The following is a 19448-nucleotide window of genomic DNA, read 5'->3' as shown; positions in this document are numbered from 1 at the left end:
CTTATACAATCGATATGAGTACTCCCTTGCAGTGTGTGGACCTAACAATAATGTGGGACCTATGTGATGTGAGAGCTAGAATGCATATATTAGATTCATGAGATACATTCTACACATGGTGATGTGTAACATACCAATAAAAAGAGAGGGTTGGTTGTGGGGGGAGGGGGGGGGGGAAGGATCCTTTGTGTCAAATTGCAAAGGCATTTATAGATAGAGAACCTATACATGATTCATAGATAGGTTAATGTATGCATTCTAGCTCCCCAACTAAGTATATTACTAACTATCATAATTTTATTTTATAGTCATGTTTTAATTAATAGCTTTATATAAAACACAATCATAATAAATGTATTTTAACAACCGTCAAAATTATTAAATTTTATATTTATATTCAAAATAAAAGAGAGAACCATTTTTTTGAGATAAAATTATATTATTTTATTAAACTTTCTATGCATTACACAAGTTTCTGACTTGTTGGCTAATAATAATATGGTTGAATTTAATCAAATAATACCGTTTGCACGCATTGCATTGATTAATACAATGTTATGATTGTATTTAATTAAAAGTTCCGGTACAATACAAATAAGATGTAACATATTACTTAGAAGAAGAGTGAACTTTTCATGGACTACAGTGCATGTCAACATGTATTTATCCCCCTTTTTGTATGTGTTGAGAATCTACTTGTATATTATGTCTATAGTTGAGCCAAACAAATCCAGAACAGTTGTTAAAATTTAAAAGTGCTTGTGGGGTGTGGAAGGTAAGGACCGGGGTTCAAGTCTCTAGGAGGGAGTTTCACACACATATACACTTAGATTAGACCAGAGTAGAATTCTATCTTGTATAAAATAAATAAATAAACAAAAAAAAGTTTTCCAAAAAACTTCCACACCTAAGCTTGTAAATGAGATGAGTTATGTATTAAATGTCAAAATTGTTCATTTAATTTTATTTTAAATACTAGCTGAACTTGAGCTCATTACTTACTCTTTTTTCCAAAAAATAAAATTAAAAAAAAAAAACTTATTTCCAAACTTTTAAATTTAACTATCACCTTATTATTATTTAATAAATTATTTTTTTCTTATAATTTAACTAGTTGGCATCTCTTAGTATTTCTCATAAACACATTTAGGTATAAATTCCTCTCTCTATTTGTTATTGTGAAATTATATATAAATAAAAAAGAAAGCATGTTTCAATCACTTTTTAGTCTCAACAAATCCACAAACCAACAATAGCTTAATCCAAGCGTATACCAAAAAACACACACACTTAAAAGGATCAAATCTTAAGGTGGTAGTTGCAAGACAGGTTAAAATTGAGGTTTAAACTAATTTAAAGTATTATAAGGTTAAACTTTTTTTTTGAAAGTTTATAAGGTTAAACTTGTAAGAGAGTTAATGCTTCAGTTAATATCAAAACTTTTTGGCCATAAATGTTAGATAGTCAACCCTTAGCTTTAATTTACAGGATCTATTACAAGTGCATAAAAAAAAAAAAAATTTAAAACGCCCATGCATTACGAAAAAGCCTAAAGGATAAAATGCTTTTAATTCTCATAAAAAAATGCTTTTAATTCAAAATAGTACTAGACTGGTGATGCAAAAATTCAATTACTCAAGTCAATAATTTGGAAATATGTAGTTTTATCAACGTAGTAGGTTTAAAAAAAAATGAAAATCTTACAAAAATCCGACCCAATTTGACCCGTGGATACCCATAGGCAACAGTAAAATTATGAAAAACTAAATATTAGAATAGATTATAAAAAAAAAGTTTAGAAATAAACAATGAAACTCCATTTAAAATCGTTTTTAAACATCAGATAATTTTGTTTTATTCCTAATAGTATTCCCATATTATTATAACACTTTAATAATATACCGAGTTTCAATTAAAATAAATTATTTATCTTCTACTATAGTATTATGGAATAGAAATAGAATATACTCACACCACACCACTTTCGAAAGTTTCAAAAATATCCAATTACTTATTAAAAAAATTTAAAGAAACCTAGTATATTGACAAGGACTTAAAAAAAAATTAATTATTTCTAAAATAATCAAAACATTTTTTTTTTCCTAACTTTTCATCATTATCCAAACCACAAGTCAATTTAAGTGTAATTATCTTTATCTTATAAAAAAAAAGAAGTGTAATTATCTTTATAAAAAAAGGGATTTTGTTTAATACACGGATGTTTAATAGAGAAAAGAGAACAGAGAGAGACGGGCACAGCTCAGCTCAGACTCTCTCTCTCTCCCACTCACACACAGGTGAGCCAAACCACCCTGTTCTTCTTCTTTAATAAGTTATATTATATAATCTAATCTTTGCAGCTTCGCGTCTTAATTATTACTCCTTATTAATTATTAATTAGATCAAATGAATAGCAGCAGTGAGATTCAGAATCAAAAGCTGACCTCCCAATTGGATTTGGATTTGGATTTCGAATTCGATCAGCCTTCCGGCAAGCTCCGCCTGTAATCCATCTTCTCTTTCTCTCTCTCTTTTGTGCCTTTGTTTGGTTGCCGAGAAAATACTGGGAATTTTTTTTTTTTTGGAATTAATTTGCAGGCGTGATTTGCTCGACATTTCTCCTACTCTAACCGAGGCTTCTGGTGCCATTATTGATGTAAGCAAGCCTTTTGTTTTCATTGAAATTTAAGAAATTTTATTGTTGTTGTTCATTGTAATTAAGGAATTTGTTGTTGTTGTTGTTGTTATAATGAATGAGCAGGACTCATTCACGCGATGTTTCAAGTCGAATCCTCCGGAAACGTGGAATTGGAATGTGTATTTGTTTCCTCTATGGTGTCTTGGGGTTGTAATTCGATATTTCTTTCTATTCCCTGCAAGGTTAGACCTTTTACTATGGAGCTTCTTCATGTTATGCATTCAAACAATAATCACCTCGGATATCTCACATAATTTAGATTAAGCTTTCATAAAATTTTGGGTTTTTTTTTTTTTTGGTTGAATGGCTTGGATTTGTGGTTTTGAATGATGATGAATAATGACCTAATGAGGGGTTTATCATGTTCTTAATGTTTGCTGCATTAAGTGCTTAATGTGATTTTGCTTATCTGAAAAATTTTTTTTTTTCTCAATTGAATGTTTGCAGGGTTCTAATATTGACAATTGGATGGATAATATTCCTTTCATCTTATATTCCCGTGCACTTTCTGCTGAAAGGGCACGACAAGTTGAGGAAAAAGTTCGAGGTGTGGAATGTGACATTTTAAAAATTTACTTCTAATTATTGCTCTACATTTTGTGATATATCCCGTACTTTTTTGGATGCATCCTTTTTGATAAATCACTTCTTCTTATCTCTATTTTTTTATCTAAATTTTTTAATATCATTATTATTATTATAAATCTATTTGAAATGGAAACTTGGAACAGTCTGGTGTTGTGAAATTTGAATACTTATGAGCGAGCACGTTGGTGTTTAGGTATTAGATTAATATAAAGTTCTCTCTTGTATGTTGTGTTCATCTACTGTTTTTTCCTAAGAAGTAATGTACTAATTCTAATTTTCTTTGACATACTCTATGTATTAGTCGTAATAATCTTATGCAGTAGAACCTGTTTTTAGTTTTTACTAAAACATAATGCATTCTTATAATTAAAGGTCATTTTGGAATAGATAAAGCACCCACCGTAGCCTACTAATAGGACAAATGATATTAAAATGTAGGAGAATTTGATAGAATCCGTGATCATGTGAAATCTTTGGAAGGGACCTGTGATGTTCTCATTAGTAAAGAACCCATTCATTGTAAATTAGTGTCTTAATGCCCCACTTGTTTTTGTTTTTGTTTTCTGTCTCTAATAACTTATTAAAGTGCTGGTCTTGCGTTAAATATAACATATTCCATGTTTACTTTATTGTTAGAGGTATTTGGTGGAGTTAATTTGCAGCTTCTTTGTTGCATCATGGACTGGGGTTGTAAAATACCATGGGCCACGGCCTAGCAGGCGGCCTAAGCAGGTATACCTGATCATAATTTTTATTTTTTTGGATGTCACCTGATATTTCCTAAACAGCTTGTGTACATAATTCAGGCTATTGAGTGGTATTTTGCTTCCATCTATGGGTTGACAGGTTTTTGTGGCCAATCATACCTCCATGATTGATTTCATTATCTTAGAACAGATGACTGCATTTGCTGTTATTATGCAGAAGCATCCTGGATGGGTTGGTAAGTGTTTATTGCCAAATTTCGCATTTAAATTACGTTCTTATTATAAATAAGGTATTAACAGTCTTGCCATTTAGCACTTCTTTCTCCCATAATAATTTGTTGGAGGGTGATAGTGTGAATTCTAGATCCACTGTGTAACTTACCAATCCTAAAAAAAGGGTATCAGTCTTAATAATGATTTATGGTTACTGTCCTGTGTTTTGAGTCCCCTTGGAAGTTGAAATAGAGTTTATTCATAACTGGTGTACTAATGTGGCAAGCCCATTTGGCTCTCTTTTAATGTACTTTTATTTCTTATAAAAAAAGAAATTATATTTATAAATCATAAGAGGACTTTGCACATCTGTTTTTACCAGACCTGGTGGTGATACTAAGATCAACAGCATGCAGTCGAAGTGTCCATGTATTGCAATAATGCCTGAATTGCTCGAACTGCTTGAAACTTGGAATTTGACGGTTGTCAATATTTTAGGCATTGATTTTAGATTTTTTTTTTATTCTTTGGTTTGCGAATATGTAGTTTTTGTGTCATTAGGTTACTCTTTTTTACAGATTCTTTTGCTCTCCCAACTTGTCCAATGTGTTATTGACTTAAATGATTTTATTGTAATATATAGATGAGCAAGAAAAACTTTTGCACTGTAATTTTTTTTTTATTAATAAGAAAGATGCCTTTGCAATTATGAATAAAGGCGCATTCTTGAGTGATAGTCTTTGTGTGTTCCGAAATCTATTTTTGGAAGTGGAAATAATTCTCTAAATTTATATATTTATAAATGAAAAAAAAAAATGGCTTTAATGATGTTTAGTACGTTTAGTTTGTTGTATATTTTTTTATATTTAGTGAACAATTTGCACTGGGACGATTTATTCTAGGGTATATATTAAATGAAAGGCAGGATTACTCTTAAAAGAATGTATATGAAGGATTTTATTTAGTTTACTTTCTCTGTAGGACTCTTGCAAAGCACCATATTAGAAAGCGTCGGATGTATCTGGTTCAATCGTACAGAGGTCAAGGATCGTGAAATTTTAACAAAGAAGTAAGTGATATTAAAAATGTAGAGAATAATCATATCAGAACATCATATATTTCATGATAACATGAACTTGTATATTCAGGTTGAGGGATCATGTTCAAGGGACTGAAAATAACCCTCTTCTCATATTTCCAGAGGGAACTTGTGTAAATAATAACTACACTGTTATGTTCAAGAAGGTAAATTTATATGATTTTATGTTGTAGAAAAAATATAGATGAAGTTCTGCTTTTCTAATTGGTGAGAATACAAACTTGTCTTTCTTCCGATAATTACTTCTCAACATTTGGTATTTCTTTTTCAGCCAATAGCCTTTTAGCTCAGTGGCATTGGCTGTACTAGGGTTCAAATCCCCCATCTCCCATTTTTAACAATTGAATTATTAAATAAAAAAAAAAAAAAAAAAAACAACAACAACAACAAAAAATTCTTTTTCTTTATTTTCCTCTATCTAATGGGAAAACAATTTTCTTCTTTTTCTTTGAATTCTTAATACTTCGGTTTTCTTTAACTATCATCTTTTTGAATGATGTGTAGGGTGGTGCATTTGAACTTGACTGCACTGTTTGCCCAATTGCAATCAAGTACAACAAAATTTTCGTTGATGCTTTTTGGAACAGCCGGAAGTAAGGAGCTGCTTATAGCTCACTAAATTTATGGGTGCATTTATTGATAATTTGATATGCATGCACTGAAAGCATCCCAAGCATTTTAGATAGGGTGGCAAAGAACATTAGATGTCTTTATCTAGGGGCAACACTTTGCCAAAGATCAAACCATCTAATATTCATGTTTTTGTTTTTGTTTTGTGTTAGAACTACCATATGTGAGATAAATTCCTTGTTTCAGCTAGGATCTAGGTGGATTGCATTGGGGTTCACCTTTGTCTTTTGTCTAGATTTTCGTGTTTGTTGGCATGCTGTGGATGATACTGTATTCTTGGATTATGTGCTCTGTTTGCAGGCAATCCTTCACAAAGCATCTGCTGCGGCTCATGACATCCTGGGCTGTTGTGTGTGATGTTTGGTACTTGGAGCCACAAAATATTAAACCTGGAGAGACAGCCATAGAGTTTGCAGAGAGGTATGTTGCATTAAGTAAATGGCACGGAACACATTTTTTCTTTTCGTGAATATAATGGGTATGTATTTCCTTGGCATTAGAACCTCATATTTCAGAATAGCTTTTGTTAAATGTAAGGTTTCTTATGCAGGGTTCGGGACATAATATCTGTTCGAGCAGGTCTCAAAAAGGTTCCTTGGGATGGATTACTTAAGTACTCTCGCCCTAGTCCAAAACATAGAGAACTGAAGTAAGTCCAATCTCTTTCTCTTGCATAAGCATATAGAATTAGAAAGATCAAATAAATCTACCTCATGATTATATGGCTATTGTTGACCAAAGCTGATAAGTAAGACTGAACTCATCATAGTCTTTCCTTGGCAAGCATACTCGTCTGGTTACCTTAACCTTACTGTTTGATCATTCCCTCAAACTTTTGCTATAAGATGGTATCTCATGTTATGCATTAGTTTCGCACGTGAACTAATTACACTGGCTTATTTTTGAATGTCGGGTGATAACTGGTTGTATTATTGATACAGAACTGCATCACAACTATCTTTTTAGGAGTTTGATTGACGGCTTGTGTTGTTCATGTTGTACTTTCTGTATCTGATTGTGTTAATAGCATACAACGACAACAACAACAAAAGGATCCTTGCTTAATTTAGATTTGTCACATATTGCATTGCTGAACCATATTCTGATCTTAAGAAAATAATAGATAATTTTTTATTGGACCAGAAGATAATTACATTTCTAAGCTTGTTTTTGTCACATTTGTAGGCAACAAAGCTTTTCTGAGTCAATGCTGCGACGCTTGGAGGAGAAGTGATATATGTATATATTTTGTTTAATTCTATACTTGTACCTTTTTTGAGATATATAGTCACTATTCTTCAGTTGTTTTTGATAAACTAGTGGATACCCAGATGTGAGAAATTTTAGAGTTTAGACTGATGATTGTGCAAAATAATATCTAGTTTTACATAATAATATTGCAATGGAATTGTACTTTTCTTCCATCCAAGTCAACTTTGAATATGATCAAATGGTGATATTGGAACAAGGGGAACATAGAAGGTTCTTCTGAAGAACCCAAGGTGTTGAGGGGTGGACCTATGGATCTAGCAAAGTTGGTGATGAAACTAGCTCCAATGGAAATCTGCACCTTTATCGTAGAGTTCATTTTTATTTTTTCATAGCCAGCAAGAACATAAGAGTTCAATTACTAATGGCGAACAATGAAGGTAGGAGGTGCTCGCGTTAGTCTATATCAAACTAGAGGATAATAGTGTTTCTTTATTTGTGTATAAAGTATAAACTGCTTGCAAGATGGTTGGTGAAAATTTTGATTCCAAGTCCAGGGTGCTAATAAGCATGATTTGGAAACTGAGTTTGGTAGATGTGTGTGAACTGAAGCCTCTTTTACATTGCCGCTCTGATAATTCTAGATTAATTCAGTGGAGCCATTTGCTTCTTCAAATAATCAATATGGGAGCTAATTAATACATGTAATTCATGTATAATTGTTTAAAATCAACCCTATGACAAGGTTACTGCTTTCTTGTTTGCAGGATTAAGATTTCGTTTTCCTTTATATGAATTTCTAAGCTTTGTTTACTTTCAAAATACCTAAGACTTCACCCCTAAATGTCCCTTTTTTTCCCTAATATGTATTACATATATACAAAAGTTTGTTTTTGTCTCTAAAGTATTAAGTTTGTTTTTTGTCTCTAAAGTATTAAAAATTTTGTTTTTCATCCCTAAAGTGTTGAAAATATTTCACTTTCTGTCTTTTTCTAAATTTTAATGATGAAAAACAAATTTTTAATTAAGTTTTGGAAGCATATAAGTCAAAGGTGGAATGAAATCATATAAGTCAAAGTTCCATAAATACCTTTATTTATTTATTTTATTTATTTACAAGTCTAATTAACCTCTTCATATCTTCTTAAAAAGTAATTAACCTCTTCACATAGTTTATTTTCTAATGAATATTATTGTCTGGCCCAAAACTTGCATAAATGTTTATTTTTGAAGAGTTTCAACTTATGACGTCCGCTCCTGATGATAACTCTTTATCATAATATTAAGACATCAATTGGTTTTTAGTGTAGGCGGAGATTGAACCCTAGATTTCTTATTCAACTATTTGAACTAACTGGAACTCATGTAACTTGCATGAATGTAGTGTGTTGTATATTGAATTTTTATTTTTATTTTTATTTTTATTTTTTTTTGAGATGAAGTTGAAAATTGGAATTAGTTCACAAAATTTGCATATTGTCCAACCCAACCGACAATATTAAACTTCAACATCCAAACTCATTCACTCACTTGAACAATGTTGCATGCGACATGTGGTCTCTTTCAAAGTGTTAGAATGATTGTTATTAAGTTATTACTAATTAGTAAGGGTCATTTGCTTAATAATACTATTTTAAAATTTATTTTATTAATTAGGACTATTTAAAAAAAAAAATTTGGAGATAGAGTCTCTTCCATTAACATGAAACTCATTTATTCGAGAGACAAGTTTAGCGTGGAAAGATTAAAATACAAAATAACTTTTAAAAGTTGCTATTTTTTCATATAATTTTATAAAAGTATTATTTGACACAAATGGCTGATTGTTTAATAAACATTAAATTTGATTAATCTTATCTCTCGTAATATCAAAGTTTCAAAAGTTTTCCCATTCCCCTAAAAGAAAAGTGAGATGAAAAAAAAAAAAACACTCTTTTCACGCACACAACACAAAGTGCATGTTAATATATTTATCTAATTAATTCAAATAATATACTTTCAATTATAATTTAGATATAATTGTTAGTATAAGTTTGTGAAGGGATAAAAAACTCTAATCATGATATTTGTAAGGACTCAGAAATCAAACAACCTAAGCCCACTTAGAATAATGAGGATGGTTTAGCACAACTAGGTCCAAATCAATAGATATTTGTAAGAGAGTGGGTTAAACAAAAAGGAGGAGGCTTAGTCCGAGAACAAAAATATGGGAGAATAGCTACGAATCAAAGTTTATGTGTATATAAGACTTATCACAAGCTTGCTTGAGGAGACAATTTTACACAGAATGATACACTGTTCGTGTTCTTGTTCTCATCCCTCTCTTTTTTATACTTCTTTTCTGGATCCCTTTCATTTGGAATTTTCCTTCCCTTATATACTTCTCAACCCTTCACATCTTGGCCCTTCATCTCCACCTACCCAAATTCTTATCATGACACTTGCCTTCTTAAACTTTTGATGAAGGTGATAGAAGAAACTGCTTAACTATGAACTCCACTATTCAGGTCACTTCCTCATCAATACAGCTGATAAAGTTGTTGCAAACCATTTAATGTAGAGGCGATAAGCTACTTTTTACTGGAAACTTCCCTTACCCTTCATGATTCTCTCTCCACACCCTGTCCTTCCCAATTGGATCTCCCCAAAGTCCTTTGTCTTTTCTCCTACTTGAGTGGATTCCCTCTTCGGGCTTATGATGCAATAATAATAATAATAATGATAACAGCTCAATGACCCCTTCCTCGATCCTAAGGCCCCCACTATATTTACTGTATATTGGAAAAGAATAAATGAATAAAGTAATTCATGTCAAGAGTTGTGTTCCTTAATTGACATTTCTTGGTGTGCTGAGTCTTGAGTGTTTTCAATCGAGATGTATAAAGTTCAAATCTCCTTTTTCCAACTATTGTTAAGCTCAAAATTGGCTTTAGTTTGATTTTTTTTTTTTTTTTTGGCTTATATTTGAAATAAAATAAAATAAATAATCAACCTTGAAATTTTAATTTTTAGGGTCTGTTTGGTGAGTTAGTTTGAGTAATGTTGTTTGAATGTTTTTGATATATATGTGGGTGAAAATGTGTGTGAAAATGTGTGTTATGTTGTTTAAAATATGTAATAATGTAGTTTTGTATTTGAGTAGGACTGCCAAACATGCTCTTAAAAATTGGTAAAGCTCGTTTTGGTAGGCGAGAAGCCCAATGGGCCCCCAAATTAAAAAGAAAAGAAAGGAAACGACATGAAGTACAGGAACGATTTGTTTTGGTCACGAAGGGAAAAGGGAAACGAAACGACGTTTGGTTTTTGTAAACTTTAGGGGTTTTCTCAGCAGCCAAACAAAGCTTAGAAGCAGAAGGAGACCCAAGTGGCGGCCATGGAAATCGACAATCCCAACTCCAACAACATTTCCGATCACAAATTCTCAATCAACGGTTCATTTTCTCTTTCAAACTTTTCATTTTAGTTATTATTTTAATTTTTTTTATTAATTCTAGGCTCCAGAATTCAACATAAGATTCGACATTCTGTGTTTCGTTTTTTTTTTTTTTTTTTTTTCCCTAATTTCTCAGCAACCAAACGCTATCGTATTAGATAAAATCCTGACCTTGATGATCATATTCTTCCAGTGTTGCAGCTCTTGAAATCTGCTCAGATGCAACATGGATTGAGGCATGGCGATTACACTCGCTATAGGTACCACGCCTTTGAATTCTCAATTCGCATTTAGGTTTTTTTGGCAATATTTTCTTAATTGTTTAATTAGCTTTCACACATTGAGCAATAAATCTTTGCATTTACTCTCTGTCCCTGTGATTTTGATCTACAGGAGGTATTGTACGGCTCGTTTGAGGAGGTTGTACAAATCACTCAAGTTCACTCATGGCCGCGGTAAATACACCCGAAAAGCCATCACTGAATCTACTGTCACTGAAGTTAGGTCTGTCTTGCCTCATCATATGAAATTCACATGCTTCAAATGCTTAACTTTGCCATTTATTATTGTTATTGTTATCCAAATCACACATAAATTGAAGTTTTAGAACTGAATTATAAAATTTTAAGTGGCATTGTATGTAAATTAATGGGGTCGGATAAAGCTGATTACTTTCTTTGCTAATTTCAAACAGTTAATTGTGTCTTTAAAATCAATGTAGTAGAAAGAGGTGTTTGCTTGCATTGTTAGTATGAAAAAAACAGTGTTTATTTAGGATCAGCTGCTGTAAATTAATAAAGCTTCCGACTTTAACAGTTTACGTTACTCGGATTTGAAATAGGTTTCTTCATCTCGTGCTTTACACGGCAGAGAGAGCTTGGAGCCATGCCATGGAGAAAAGGCAGCTTCCGGATGGTCCAAATTCGCGTCAGCGTATCTATTTGATTGGTAGGCTGAGGAAAGCAGTTAAATGGGCTACACTGTTTGCTCAGTTGTGCGCAATCAAGGGAGATTCCAGAACGTCGTTAGAAGCTGAGGTGTGTCTATATATATCATTTCACCATCAAGTTTTCACAGGATTTTGAAATTTCATGCTTATAGGAGTATGAATGATCTGTGGGTCATGTATAAAACTACAGACTGTTTCATCTGTGCATCACTTTTTACCATTAATACATTGAATCATTAGTCGATTATTGAATTGCTGCCTAATTGTTTTGGATAGTGAATGTTTTGATACTTCTCTTTTGTTTACTCTATTTTGAGAACTATCTTTTAGTTAATCAAATATTACATAACTTCTTCCATTTTCATTTTGCTAAGTTTCAATTTCCAATATGTAGGCTTATGCCTCCTATATGAAAGGGAACTTGTTGTTTGAACAAGATCAGAACTGGGACACGGCATTAATGAATTTCAAAAGTGCCAGGTGCATGCTTGTCTTCTTAAATATACTGATGTTTACTCTTGATACTTTGCTGTTGGAAGTGAATTTTATCATCATATCTCACCTCAAAAATAAAATAATAATGAATTAATTGATTTAGGCATAAATTAATTTTGAGTGGAACTTTATCTCGAAAATCCCTTGAGCTGTTCATTGTTTGGTCTATACTCTATACCCTTCACATTCTGGTTGCAATGGTGGATATTGTGGCTGTTTTATTTATTATTAATCTTACAGGGCTGTTTATGAGGAACTTGGCAAATATGGGGACCTAGAGAATCAAGTTTTGTGCCGAGAGCGTGTTGAGGAGCTAGAGCCTAGTATTCGTTACTGCCTACACAAAATTGGCGAATCAAATCTACAAGCCTCTGAGCTTCTGCAGATTGGTGAGATGGAAGGTCCTGCCCTGGACCTTTTCAAAGCTAAATTGGAGGTGAGTTTAATTATCTTGAAAGTAAGCCATGCATGATGCAATAGGGTTCTTTCAATGTCTTCCAGGCAGTTGCTTTGGCTATAGGCATGAGAATTTGAAAACATGAATCATTTTCAGGGAAAGGGGGAAAAAAATTATATTAGAACAGTTGATGAAGCTCAGTTTGAATATCTAGACGCTCTTGCACCCATTTAGCTATCATACTCTGTAATATTCTGAAATGTCTGTTTATTGTGAACATAGTGATAGACCTTGGTTTGAGGAATATTTTAACTCATCAGAGGTGGGTAGCATATATCTTGAAGTAAGGTGTCTCAGTGCTTCAACAATCTCTTGAATGATTCTCACATCAACTACACTCAATAAGTTTAGTCTCGCCAGATTTATTGAACTGCAACCTGCCTTATAATTACTTTGCTGTATTTTGGTTCATTTTTCATGCATTTAACTGCAGTAATTCTTGCAAGATTCATCTGATCATGGAAGCTTGTACGAATTCTGATTATGCGGTGTTGTACCCACCCTTAATTTATTGGTCATTGTTGCTTTGTGGTGTCCATAATGTAATATTATGACTCTTAACTCTGCTTTTTGGTTGATTAATTCATCCATCATGCCTTTTCATAAAATTAATTTGACTTTGTTCTAAGCTTCTTCCTTGGTCTTTTTTAAGCACTCAAAACCTCAGTTTTCTGGTGAGAAGTGATCCTTTGTTTGTTAAATTTAATAAAGGTCATGAGTTCATGATGCATAATTTTCTCTTTTCTAGATGTTTCACAAAGGTTTCTGTTGTTTATCTCAAAAAAGAAAAAATAAGTTGTTTCACAAGGTGAGCTTAATAATTCAAGTAGCTTATTCCTAGAAGGGAAGGGAACAAATCACCTATTGTAACGTTATTAGAGGCCTGGTTTTTAAAGTAAAGATATTATCCTTCTTGCTTATGGGAAATTAGTATCTCTTATGATCTGGTTGACCTTAAGACTAGTTCTGATTCTATCTGATGGTACAATAATTATCATTTTTCTTGTTGTGCAAGAATTGAAGCATGACCTAACCCCACCCCACCTTATTGCAACTTTTTGATTGGTCCCACCCCTCCTTATTGCAACTTGAGTGAGGCTATGGCTATTTTGACTTTGTGTGATAAACAGTTATTGGTATTAGTCTTTATTAAATAATTATCTGTTTTATCCTGTTATAGTTAAAGTTGGAAGTGCTGAGAATTTTCCACTTCATCCTTTGGAAGCTTCTGTCTATTGTACTGATGTCTTTCAATGTCTTGGTTTCAGGCTGTCATGGCAGAGGCAAGGTCTCAACAAGCTGCGTCCATGACAGAGTTTCATTGGCTTGGTCATAGGTTTCCAATATCTAATGCGAAAACTCGGGTTGCCATTTTGAAAGGTCGGTGAAAAGCTATTTTTGATAATGATTCAGAATTGCACCATTACTTTGGGTTCAACAAAATGTTATACAGCTGTAATGATCATCTCTGTTGGTGTCATCAAACATACAGTGTGAATCTGGATTTTTCCTGATTTAGTAGAACAGATTATGACTAGTTGTTTATACTTACTCTCTTAGTCTCTCTCTGGCAATTGATAATTTAGTTGATAATCTTCAACCGGATAGTCTATATATATATATATATATATATATAAGGAAGAGAGTAACTGAATTCAGTGCTCAAATGGATGGTCTACCAAAAAACTGCAATACCATTGTTTCACTAAAAGTAGCATGCCAAAAATGTTGCTATTAGGCTCATGGGTCAGTTTATTAGATTTATTAACAGACCTGCAAAACTTGCTGTTAAATTGTTGTCAATTTTAAAATTATAATGTATGGGATTGTTTAGAAGTTATTTCATTTGGAGAGATTTTATTGAGGAAACTCTGGTGCAGGAATTTATCATGTCTTTAAGTAGATTTGGACAAGGTTTGGTTTGGTTTTGTTATGGTATCAAGTCTTCGGCATATTACATGCTAATAGGTTTTTTAAAGAGTTTGGTATTGCATGTTTTTATGTGGGGCACTATATTAGGAGAAGGTATGGTCAGGGTGTTTGGTAGGCTTCTATTAGTTAAGCTTTTGGGACAAACGGTAATTTAACAACTTCAGTTACAAAAATTAGCCTATAACAGGTTCTGATGTAAACAATGATTAGAGTGCCAATAAAAATGCAACCTTAAAGAATTCAGCTTGCTGTTTTTGAGTATTTGTAATTCATGTTGATACTGAATCTGCAAAACTTGCAGTTGCTGATCCCAACTGAGACTACCCTTTCTTGTTTTCTTGTTATTAACATATTGTTGCAGCTTGTCCTCCGTCTTGCTTCTCTCCCTTGAGTTAAACCACACTAAAAGTCTTCTGATGGTTTCCAGCCACAATTGGATATTTGGCGATGATTATATTTTATGCAACTATCCCGTTTGTGGAAAATATACCTTTCTCTCTTGCTTAACTAGTGCACTTGTAACTTCTCTGAAATTTATTCAAGTATGGTTGTGTCTGCTGGTTTTTTTCTCCCCTTCTTGGTTTACTTTTATAGTCCAAAAAGTCTCAAGTTTTGCTTTATGTCTCAAGTATTGTTTTATGTGACAAACTTGTTCAGCTCAAGAATTGGAGAAAGATTTACATGGTCCAGCCGCAGATTCACTGCCAGCAGAGAAAAGACTGGCCATCTTTGACAAAATTTTTACTGCATATCATGAAGCCAGGAGCTGCATTCGTAGTGACTTGGTATGGAAAGTTACTTCATAATGTTATTGTTTTATTTCTATTAGAAGTAGGGTCCACATAACCCCTAGTGATAACACGGTTGGGAACCATGACTCATGATAAGGTTGATCATTTAAAAATTTCATTACCCCTCCATTTGGGGCCAAAATTCACTTCTCAAAAAGAGAGGAAAAAAGGACTTCATTAGATTATTCATTAAAAAAATGACTCGTTAAAAAAAAAAATTGTAAGAAATCTTTCTCACAGTTCAATCCTATACTGTATCTTTTAGACTGCTTTCCTGATATACTGTATATTCTAGGTCAGTGCAGGGAATGCCGAAAATGTGAAAGATGACTTAAATGGTCTTGACAAAGCCGTTAGTGCTGTTTTAGGACAAAGAACCATTGAGCGCAACCAGTTGTTAGTTACAGTTGCAAAGAGTAAACTTACTAGGCGACGTGATGACAAAAATGAGAAAGTTACCAAGCCTGAAGAGCTTGTTCGCCTATTTGATCTTTTATTACAGGTTAACTATCTTTATTTAATTGCTTGTTACTTGACTTTCTTCTAATAAAATGTACTACTGAAGTTGCAAGATGCTAGCCTCAAATTTTATTAGAAAACTTTGTGAATGATTTTGTTATATTTTGCAGAATACATCTGATCTTTCAGATTTAGTCAGTTCTGGAAGAGATAGAAAACCTGAAGAGTTGGCATTTTCTGAAGAGTGTGCACTTAAAAGTTTGTCCTTTCGAGCAGAAAGGTTTGGCTTCTGAGTTTTTTATTTTACTGGTCTTAGGAAATGCTTTTTATTTAGTTTATTGCTCCTCCTGCAAGTATTTTAAGGATTACACCCCTATGTCTTTTAAATGTTGAAATTGATCTTCAATTGCATCACAGTTCTTCATTTCTCTTCTTAAGACATCCATGTCTTTCTTTTTTAGTACCTTTTGGAAAATTATAGTTTATGGATGTTTGAAATCTTAGCTTTAACAGGTTCCTTGTTCTACCATAACCTTTTCTTTCCTGTCATCCTTATTAGCATCACCATTTCAACTATGCTGGTCTTATGGACTTGTTTCTTAACCTCTCAACATTCTGTATGATATTAAAACCATTATTCATTTGCATTTCTATTTTCTTTGATTAGTAAGTTTCAGATGAACTTGATTGGTCTTAAACCCATGATCTCATCCTCCACTTTGCTCTTACAAGGGAAGGAGGTGTCATTTTAATTAGAGCTCATTGGAAATATTTCTTTCCAAAATGATAAGGCTGTGTCGGGTTCACAAATATATTTTTGATAATTCAATAATTGGGGTGTGGGGATTTGAATCCTAGATGTCTCAATTGGAAATACCAAGAGATGCCAATCAATTGAGCTACAAGGTTCTTGGCCTGGTTCCCAAAAACATAACTGAGATTACACTTGTTCTAGTTGATTTTTAGAATGGGTTTTTGTTGTTCTTGGCTCAAATTTAATTTATAGGCCTCTCAACATTTTGGCAGGTGCTTCTACTTGGCAAAATCTTACAGCTTGGCTGGAAAGAGGGCAGAAGCTTATGCATTATACTGCCGTGCTCGGTCTCTTGCTGAGGACGCCCTACAGAAATTCCGAACTTTGAATGAGAATGATCAGGTTTGTGTATATTTTTGGGTTTTCTATCTTCTTCTTCTTCTTCTTCTTTTTTTTTTTTTTTTTTTTTTTTTTTTTTGGCATCAATTGAATGAAATTGCTTCACAACTGTTAAATTTAATGTTGTTATCCACATTTATATAACTTACTATCACTCTTTAGTCTTTTCCACTGATGTTTTTGGGATGGCTTGCCCATTTGTCTTCTTTCTGCCTTTGCTCTCTTCTTCTTCTTCTTCTTCTTCTTCTTTTTTTTTTTTTTTTTTTTGGCATCAATTGAATGAAATTGCTTCACAACTGTTAAATTTAATGTTGTTATCCACATTTATATAACTTACTATCACTCTTTAGTCTTTTCCACTGATGTTTTTGGGATGGCTTGCCCATTTGTCTTCTTTCTGCCTTTGCTCTCCATATAACCAAAAATGATATATATATATATATATATATATAAATTACCCCAAAACTTCCAATTCTTATCGACTCCTTATCTTACTAAATAACTACTTTTCTAAGATCAGTAATTCTTGATGTTTTTTGTCTTATATATGATAAGTACTTCTAGTATGTTAAATTGGTATATTGATGTTCTTTTTTCGTTCTTTTTTTTGCATTTGGATTTGTTCACCGATAATTCATATGCAAAGCAAAAATATTTGGTTTTGAAAGCCTTCATTTATTTTCTTTGTATAAGCAGATAATCAAAGAGTTGAAGATGTTGTGTGACGAGTGCAGATCTAACAGTTGTATAGAGCATGCAACAGGGATCATGGAGGAGGTGAAGGCTCCAGAGAATCTCTCAAAAAGAGTCTCTAATTTGTCATTAACAGGAGCCGACAAGAAGGTACTTTTAATTATTCTCAGAACATAAACCAAACATTATTCTTGATTCTAGCTTGTATTCATTCATACTTTAATCATTCTGACCAATAGTTAGACGTTGACATTCTGTGTAATGGCTATGTAACGTTTGCCTGGATCTCTCTTTTCCTTATTGTTATTTTTCAAAGAAGCGTATGGGTTTGTGCGTTTATAAGAAATGTCACCATGTGCATGCATGTATATTCTAACATAGGTGTGACATTTTGATTTGAATTTGTTTCAGTTGGAGAAATTCCTTCTTGAGAAACTCGACAGCTACGAGTCTGCAGTCGGTGATTCAAATGTCAAGGGTGTTTCGCGCATTGAAGTTTTCCCTCCTGCATTTCAAGCAATCCCTCGGAATCCTATTGTTCTAGACCTTGCCTATAATTTTATTGAGTTCCCATCTCTTGAAAGTAGGATGAAGAAAGAGAAGAAGGGCTTCCTAAGGCTATGGTGACGAATTTTCTTGCATGTCAAATTTGAGGAATTCTTGTAACTGTATTTAGAGCCTTTGCATGCGTTCAGATTTTGTTCATTTTTTATTTTCTTTTCTTAATTTTGGAACGTTGTGCAGTGAAAATTTTTGGGCTAATAACTTTTTTAAATTAACTGAGAAAAAAAGTGACTGACTTTATTAGTTTGGTTGCTGCGAGAGAAAAAGAGAATAAAGTTTGAAATACTATGAACCATCAACAATGTATTGGCCAACTATTTCTTGAAATGGGTTCATTTGACTGTTCCAATTTGCTGGCCATAATTAGAGCATTAGCTTTCGGATTTGTAAAATCCCCAAATTGCTATTTTAGAACTCGAATACACTAAACCCATCTTTACTTGGGTGTCGAAACAAAAAATATTTTACAACTTTGCTACAGCGATTTGTTAATTATTGTTCATTTATGCTAAACTTAAATTTAAATACCTATGTTTAATTCATCTCTCTCTCTCTCTCTCTCTCTCAAAACCCACCTAGCCAAGAACCTCCATGGCCAAGAAATCCAAGGCTCAGCCACCACGACGACGACGACGTTGGATCTTCTCTATTTGGCAATCTCACCACCAAAATAATAACAATATGAATTACTAGTCCATCACATGTGAACCATAGCTGTTTTATTAACATAAATTAGTTGATACCCCTGGAAACTTAATAACATTAATTTGTTTTCTTAGCTTTATTCAATAATGAGTGGCATTAATGGAATGAAAAATAAAAAACTATTTGAATTGATTTTGAAAAGAGAAGGAAATTTTTGGATTGAGATTAATGATTCTATTTTCTTGACTAAAAAATGTGGATTGGAAACAATACGCTTTATGGCTCGATCCTCGTCCTTAGCTGTGTCTGGACGAACGATTTCATTAGGCTTATCAAACTTAATTTCTTGAATACAGAAATGTTATTTAGGATTTGAATAACTTCTCAAGTTCAAGCAAGCATCCAACGACTTAAAAACAAAATTTGAGTTGGGCCTATTCCATTTTAAAGATTTTTTATTTTTAAAAATTGATACACATAATGAATGATGACGACCAATGAAAGTTCGGTCTAAAATACGTTGCACTTTCAGTTAAGTTTATCCACACAGTAAATAAATAAATAAATGTGTTAAGTTAAAAAATTCAAAGTTGATGTGTATCCAAATGACCAAATTCAAAGTTGCTGCACAAGACTTAAAATGTTTTACCTATAAATGACGACCATGCCTTAGTAGAGCATTTATGTTCGAGTAAAAAACAACTTTAGCAAAACAATATAGTCAATATCATAT

The 19448-nt window shown here is 32.8% G+C and overlaps 2 protein-coding genes across 2 annotated transcripts; both read left to right on the top strand.

Moving 5' to 3' along the window:
- The first annotated feature begins 2169 nt into the window (after window positions 1–2169).
- LOC126701518 (glycerol-3-phosphate acyltransferase 9-like) lies at window positions 2170–7359 on the top strand. The gene is made up of 13 exons (XM_050399662.1): window positions 2170–2297; window positions 2402–2504; window positions 2599–2656; window positions 2762–2880; window positions 3146–3245; window positions 3923–4018; window positions 4133–4229; window positions 5188–5275; window positions 5355–5451; window positions 5810–5898; window positions 6236–6355; window positions 6486–6584; window positions 7121–7359. The coding sequence occupies exons 1-13, from the start codon at window positions 2219–2221 to the stop codon at window positions 7167–7169; spliced, it is 1194 nt and encodes a 397-aa protein (XP_050255619.1). The 5' UTR covers window positions 2170–2218; the 3' UTR covers window positions 7170–7359.
- A 2994-nt stretch (window positions 7360–10353) lies between these two features.
- Window positions 10354–18419, top strand: LOC126702215 (uncharacterized). The gene is made up of 13 exons (XM_050400871.1): window positions 10354–10575; window positions 10771–10837; window positions 10971–11081; window positions 11419–11614; window positions 11921–12006; window positions 12262–12457; window positions 13747–13858; window positions 15068–15195; window positions 15497–15703; window positions 15831–15940; window positions 16687–16816; window positions 17510–17656; window positions 17918–18419. Exons 1-13 carry the CDS (start codon window positions 10518–10520, stop codon window positions 18131–18133), a joined length of 1764 nt encoding a protein of 587 aa, XP_050256828.1. The 5' UTR covers window positions 10354–10517; the 3' UTR covers window positions 18134–18419.
- The last annotated feature ends 1029 nt before the right edge of the window (window positions 18420–19448 follow it).

Source organism: Quercus robur, chromosome 10 (genome assembly GCF_932294415.1).
Source record: "Quercus robur chromosome 10, dhQueRobu3.1, whole genome shotgun sequence".
Classification (NCBI taxonomy): domain Eukaryota; kingdom Viridiplantae; phylum Streptophyta; class Magnoliopsida; order Fagales; family Fagaceae; genus Quercus; species Quercus robur.
This window is presented reverse-complemented; position numbering and strand designations above follow the sequence as displayed.

Excerpts from the sequence above, each read along its gene's own strand:
- LOC126701518 (XM_050399662.1), top strand. The coding sequence starts at position 2,219 with ATGTTTAATAGAGAAAAGAGAACAGAGAGAGACGGGCACAGCTCAGCT. Across the intron at positions 2,298-2,401 it reads TCTCTCCCACTCACACACAG|ATCAAATGAATAGCAGCAGT; the intron begins GTGAGCCAAACC and ends ATTATTAATTAG. Across the intron at positions 3,246-3,922 it reads AGTTGAGGAAAAAGTTCGAG|AGGTATTTGGTGGAGTTAAT; the intron begins GTGTGGAATGTG and ends CTTTATTGTTAG.
- LOC126702215 (XM_050400871.1), top strand. The coding sequence starts at position 10,518 with ATGGAAATCGACAATCCCAACTCCAACAACATTTCCGATCACAAATTC. Across the intron at positions 12,007-12,261 it reads ATGAATTTCAAAAGTGCCAG|GGCTGTTTATGAGGAACTTG; the intron begins GTGCATGCTTGT and ends TTAATCTTACAG. Across the intron at positions 15,704-15,830 it reads TATTTGATCTTTTATTACAG|AATACATCTGATCTTTCAGA; the intron begins GTTAACTATCTT and ends TATATTTTGCAG.